We start from the raw sequence: 6711 nt of genomic DNA, 5'->3' as shown, positions 1-6711 counted from the left end.
CATGGTGGGCTGTGTCTCCCTTTACCTCGTGCCCTATCAAGCCATTCCTAGCTGTGGGTGACATCGTGATACAGATCTCCCAGGTGGCAAGGCCAAGTGAACACCAGCACTATGGCCTTCCCTTAGCTGGGCCCAGGGCGTGGGCTAAGGCAGAGGCCGGAGTTCAGGACACGGTCACCTTCCAGCTGATAAGTCTGAAGACCCACAGCAGGCAACTGGCAGCCGGCATCTCCTCCTTCATTCCCAGGTCAACTCTGACAAATTAGTTCTATCTCTAGATGACTTATAATGACCTCAAGCTGAAATACACCATTATTTCAGTAAAACCTCTAAGCAACTGTGATATACCCGCATCAAGAAAGGCGTTAGTCGAACACTGTACTAAGTACTGACAGGCTGAGCAAGGTAAACTCACGAAGCTTCTAAGTCTCTATAATTCCGTCCTTATCTTCAAACTGAGTCTTCAGTGGGAATTACCTGACCCCCTCTTAGGTAGAATAGGAGCCCGTGAAAAGCACAGAGTGGCCGCTGACGTGCCCTTTTCCCTTCCGTAACCACGGCAACTGCACTTCCAGAAAACAGGCTCCCGAATGTCAGAAGTTTCAGGTTTCATTAGAAAATCAGACACAATATAAAAAAAATGTTTATCAAGAATAATAGTATTTCATTCATCGAATTCATTTTTAAAACATGAGTTCCAGCATAGAAAGAGAAATGACAGCATAAAATCTGAACCGATCTGCAAAACGAGTCCCTAGAGACCACGCGCCACGTGGTTTGGGTCAGAGGCACCCGCAGGCTGCTTTCCGAGGTGTCGTCAGTCGAGGGCTTTCCGCAACTGGTTTCACACGTTTCCTCCACAAGTTTAAAGATGTCATTCCGTCGCCAAGGGCACGATTCCCCCCGAAGCGTGTGGCTGCTGCGTCCGCTTCTCGGGAGCATGATTAAGTCCCTGCCGAGCTCGCTCTGGGACGTCCGCGCGCCCCCAGAGCGCCACCTCCCGAGCAGACTCTGGTCTGGGAGCGGGTTCTAGGCAACGTCTCTCAACTTCTTCTGCAGTCTAACTATATCTGAGTTTAAGATTTTTAAAAAGAGAATTCTCCATCGTCTCAGCAAGAAAGTGTCAGAACCCCACCAGGAATTTTCCGCCTGTCCCAACTCCATTCTGTCCAGCAGCTCTGCTCCGGCCGTGACGGCAGCGGCAGGGCGCACTGCCACCTCCTGCGGGCGCTGGGCGGTCCTTCGGACGAGCGTCCTGCCACCCGCCGCAACTGCTCCTGAGAAGCCACGCCCGGTGAGCAGCTGGATCTGCCGGCACGAACTCCGCCGCGGGAGGCGAAGGCATCTGTGTCGCTCCATCGTTTGGTCACGTGCACATGACAGAAAGGGGGGGGCGACACATTTATCCTGGAGAAAACAGTGCGTGTGGCAACCCCAAGGGACGCTGGCCGAGGCGGTCACGGCCTGGGGAAACGTGCGCTCAGCGGCTGCCACCGGCTCTGCAGGCTCCCGAGACGCAGACGGGCGCGGTGTCAGCCGCGTGACAAGTTACCGGGGCGGAAAGCCACCTCTGTGCGCGCCCCCGCGGCCCCCACGGAAGCCACCTCTCTCTCCGCGGAAGTTGGACCGATTTCTCTCTCGCCCGCGGCCGGTGGACGTCCCCCCTCGTCCCCCGCCCCTGGGAGCGCCGCCACCCCGGTCCGATTTAGATTTGGGAGGCGGCGATTTGGGCCGAAGCCTCTCGATTTCCTCCGTGCACCCGGTCAGGTAGGAGTTGGGGGCGCTGAAGTAGGACGCGTACGTCTCTGCGTTGTAGTTGCTGTTTGTCAGAGTCGGTCCGACCGTCAGCCAGCCTGAAACGGGGAAGGAGAGAGGGCCCTGTGCTTGCGGCTCCCTACCGCCCGCCCGGGGCCACCGCGCACGTGCCCGGCCACTCCGACCGCGCACGCGCGCATCCTGCGTCTCCCCGGGTTACAGCGTCTGTCACTTACCTTCCTCGTCGTCTCCACGTTTCACACTTAGGAAAAAAGCCCTACACTGAGTCAGGGCTCAGTGAAAATTTAACTCCACACGCGCGTCCTGCGGTGGAAATGGCGCCGTGGGCTCCTGATTAAAATCCCGGAGCCGAATGGCTGGCACTGTCCCCAGCCACACCAGACCGGCTGCCGTCCCAGAGGCTCGGCCACGGCTGCCACAGCCGTCGCTCCTGCTCGCCCGCCCTCCCGATGGCACTGCCTGCCAGGTGCGTCCCCTGCACACACGACACACTGTGACGCTCTCCCAACCTCTCCTCCTGAGAGTGGGAAGCCTGAAGCAAAGCTTGCAACGCGTCACTTCTCCGTGCAACCTTCTAGGGCCTTCCACCAAGCCCAGGTCCGCATCATGGAGTCTAAGGTCTCAGAATGAGGTCTGAACTACCTTTCCAATCACATTTCATGACAGCATCATTTGGGCCACACAGTGACCCCGACAGTGACTCCTGCCTCGGCCACCTCCACCTCGGTGCCTGGTTTCTTATCCATCCTGGGAACCTGCCGAAGATCCCGCTCTCAACACCCACCCAAATACACATCTCATCAAACGAAAAGGACTCCGCTCCGAATCCCCATGGTGCGCGCGCTTCTCCAGGTTGAAGGGCGTTTCTGCCGGCTCCACTGCTCATAATAAGGACGACTTCTGACTGACTAAACTGTATCTGGAATGGTGGGGACGACAGCTGTGAATGCCCAACAGAGACATATACATCGGCGTCCCTGGGTGCAGCCACTCATAACTGACACCTGGAGGGGGACAGTGGAAATACATCTATGGCGTGCCACAAGGGACACAGGATCCCTTAGCGCAGCTCAATCGACTGCTAAGGATTAGAAGAACTAGGTTCACAATGTTTCTGCCCCAGCATCCTCAAGGTTATTTTTTAGAATATTAGATCACGAAATGCTCTAAAATGCTAAATGTTTTACTCCACGTTCCAAAACTTGTAGCTGATTTTGCGTAACACTTTGCGCATTGTTTTGAAAAAATCATTAGTATCAAATAGTTAACATCTTACTGTTCGCTTCACCTTAGTACTGCCTGGGGTGTGTTCCTTGTTCTCTGACTGCTTTCAGATTGATTAAGGGGGCTGTGTTTCTCAGAAAGTGTAATGTCCATATGCACTGAGTATCGAGATGATGGCCCTGGTGCTTGAGGGAACGAGGAACAGATTTTTCTCTTCCATCATTAACCTGTCCTACCCAACATGGCTCCTGAATCTGAGAAGTCTCTGCTGGCAACTGTTTTACGGGAGAAGAAAACTTGAAAGAAAAAGCAAAGCTATTTGGAGAGTAAAAGGAAATATCAAATAGATGGTAACCTTTTGATAATTGAAAAGTCAGGGTAACGATGAGAAAAAAAATTGCGAAGAGGCAAAAAGATTGTCTCACTACCTCCAAGAATCCTTTTCACTCTACATAATACCGTCCAGTGCTCTGCATACAAATTTTTACATAACTGTAGTCATCATTTTGTATTTTTGTCAATATTACATCAAATATTTTCCTACATTTAAAATAATTATGATCATTTTAATGCCTTGTAGCATTATTTAAAGCAGCGGTCCCCGACCTGTTTGACACCAGGGACCGGTGCTCCCGATGCCTGATGAGCTGAGGCGGAGCTGAGGCGGTGATGCCAGCGCTGGGGAGTGGCTGCGAATGCAGACGAAGCTTTGCTTGCTGGCCTGCTGTGCGGCCCGGGTCCTAACAGGCCCTGGCTCGGGCGTTGGGGACCCCTGCTCTAAGTGTTTTTTTAAACATGAGAAGTGGCTGAGAGAGATCATTAAGTGCAGTTACAGGCGTCAGCACGAGCAGTTACGAAGGTGGAGATTTTGTTTAATGCCCATTTATATTCTTAAGTATTATATCCAGTGGGGTTCTCCATCCACTTAGCTGTGGCCACTTTACCTGCCTTCGATTATACATTATACCCTTTCTGTATTTGTGCCAGTTGAACAAAGTCTTAGAGGGTACAAATTTCATTTTTTGCTTGCAAACTACCGTGTATTGTTTACTCTTGCCCATTCTTGCAAAAATTATTTCAGTCTTAGCTAATAAAACTAGGAAGGAAAGTCTGCTTGGGGGAAGTTATAAGTGGCTGGGGGTTAAGCATGTAAATAACTGTAGGAGCAATCGAGAGTTTCTAATAAAGCCCACACGTCTGGCGCTTTCTGCAGGACTATGCAATCATTCATTCATGCATTTCTTCGTTCAACACAATAGTTCCTGAATGATCTGGATGCTGGGGAGAAGGAAGATCTTTGCCTTCCGTGAAACTGCACGATGGAGAGTGAACACGAACGTACGGCCAAACAACCCTATCGCTCAGACGAAGGTACGGGCCACGGAGACAAAGACGACAGATCGGGGGAAGAGCGGCGGGAGGGTGCGGCTGGACGCCGGCAGGCTGCGCCGGGCTGGGGCGTCTGCAGGGGGGCTGAGGGGGAACGTTGGGGGGCTGGGGGAGGTCCGTCGGGGGGCTGCGGGGAGGTCCGTGGGGGGCTGGGGGAGGTCCGTCGTGGGGCGGGGGGAGGTCCGTCGTGGGGCGGGGGGAGGTCCGTCGTGGGGCGGGGGGAGGTCCGTCGGGGGTGAGAGGAGGGCTGTGGAGGAGCGCAGAGACAGGAGTGACAGGAGCCGGCTGGGCCTCCACGTGCACGGTGGGGAGGGCCAAACCCTCGAAGAGCGAGTTCACACAGCGCTGGGTGCGCTCCTGGCCCCTGCACCCCAAGGAGCCGTGTGGTTCTCTCGTCCCTCGCGGTCCTACCTGGTCGAATGGTGCTGTCCCTTCCGAAGAGATGGAGGCGTCTTCGCCCCAGACAGAAGTGCTCGATGATGTGGAAGATCTCCACCGGCTTCTCGATGTTGCCGATTTCGGGCTCTTCCGTGATGATCAAGTCGATGTCCACGTTGGCGTGGATGAAGTCGCCGTCCGTGCTGCGCTTCACGGTCCCTTTGATCCCCATGAGGCAGTGTTCCTGGGGACGGGGAGAGCGGACCGGTCAGCCTCATCGCCAGAGTCGTGCTTCCTAACGGTCAGCACTTCTGATGTCCCCAACTCCACAACAATCCTCAATTCTCTTAGTTTTTGGGCAACAAAACAGGAAAACTTGAATTTCTGGATGGGGGAAGGTGCCAGGGAAGCTAGACCTGAGGGCACTGAACTTGGCCATGGCGTTTCAGAACTGAGTGGGTGATCAAGGAGTCTTTGCCTCTGCAACGCCTGACAGAACTTGTTTTCAAGTTATGGAAACATGGCACTTGACCTTGGAACCTTAAAATGACATCGTGCCGGACCTCGCACGATCCAAGATCAAACTATCCACAAGGTGTACGCCTTTTCACACGAGGGGACCTTAAGCATACCGAACGCAAATAATGTGACAATCACACCATTTCTTTCCAACCTCTAATCTGGATGGCAGGTGTGTGCAGTCAGTAAAATGTAATCTCTCATGGCTCCATGGATCAGTAGTGGTAAGGATGGCTTGGGCTCCTTCCGAAGAATTTTCCAGCCCAAGAAAGATTCAACAAGAAAGACCTTCTCCCTGGGGTGACTGGCTAGAGGACAGCTTGCTCAGGCCGGGTACTGGCAGGGCAGGCAGGGTTCTCGGGGACTCCTGTGTGGGCTCTCGGGGTCCTCGTGTAGGAAAAAGAAGAGGCAGGAGGGGCGCAGCTACGAGTCTGGCCACCCGGAGGAAGGGACAAATCTGTGGGCCGGAGCTACCAAGAGCCAAACCCGACTTAGACGCGCGGCAGCTCAGGACTCACAGGACGATATGTGACCTTCTATGGCATGGTGGAGGTTGGTCTAACAGTGAATAAAATATTTTCAAACTCTAATTTGAAAGGACTCATCCACCCCTATGTTCACCACAGCATTATTTACAATAGGCAAGATCTGGAACAACCTAGTGTCTAACCTGTAGACAGACACTATCGATAGATGAATGGACAAAAATGCGTGTGTGGAATATTATTCTGCCATAAAAAACAATGAAATCTTGCCATTTGTGACAACATGGATGAACCTGGAGGTTATTATGCTAAGTGAAATTAGACAGAACGACGAACATATGATTTCACTTATATGGAGAATCTAAAAAACAAAACAGATGAACAAATGGAATAGAAACAGACTCACAGATACAGAGAAAAAGCTGGTGATTGCGAGGGGTGGAGGAGGATGGGCAAAACAGGTGACAGGATTAAGAGGGAGAGCTTCAGCTGTCAGCCAGCCACAGGACGTCATGAACAGCACAGGATATAGTCCGTAATACCGCAATGGCTTCGTACGGTGACTTATTGTGATCGCTTTGTGACGTGTATAAATATCAAATCACCAGACTGTATACCCGAAACTAATGTAATACTTAAGTCAACTATACTTCGATTAAAAAAATTACCTTGTATTACTACAGCGCCCAATGCCATTCGTACAAGTCTAAGAAAAGAACCTTTCCACCCAAATTAAATAAATACTATATAGTTATTTGGAAAAGCTTGAGAGAATATAATGAAAATGGTAACAGAGCAGTACAGGCCATACCTTTGTTCTCTGGAAGACAGCCTTTGGGTCTAAAGTCTTAGTCTTCCCAGGATTGTTCTTATTGGTTTTAATCCAACAAATATCTTCACATCTTCTGTAACCCCACTTGCGTAAACACTAGATAGGAAA

The 6711-nt window shown here is 51.9% G+C and overlaps 1 protein-coding gene across 1 annotated transcript in view; it reads right to left on the bottom strand.

Annotated features, from left to right (window-relative positions):
- Nucleotides 1-640: 640 nt before the first annotated feature.
- Nucleotides 641-6711, bottom strand: part of METTL14 (methyltransferase like 14) — a 22536-nt gene continuing 16465 nt past the window's right edge. The window contains exons 8-10 of the mRNA XM_011370782.2: nucleotides 6583-6699; nucleotides 4801-5011; nucleotides 641-1853 (exon numbers count right to left, since the gene is read on the bottom strand). Coding sequence (XP_011369084.1) covers nucleotides 1549-1853; nucleotides 4801-5011; nucleotides 6583-6699 — 633 coding nt within the window. The 3' untranslated portion in view covers nucleotides 641-1548. The remainder of the gene's footprint in view (nucleotides 1854-4800; nucleotides 5012-6582; nucleotides 6700-6711) is intronic.

This window comes from Pteropus vampyrus, unplaced genomic scaffold (assembly GCF_000151845.1).
Source record: "Pteropus vampyrus isolate Shadow unplaced genomic scaffold, Pvam_2.0 Scaffold174, whole genome shotgun sequence".
In the NCBI taxonomy this organism is placed as follows: Eukaryota; Metazoa; Chordata; class Mammalia; order Chiroptera; family Pteropodidae; genus Pteropus; species Pteropus vampyrus.
This window is presented reverse-complemented; position numbering and strand designations above follow the sequence as displayed.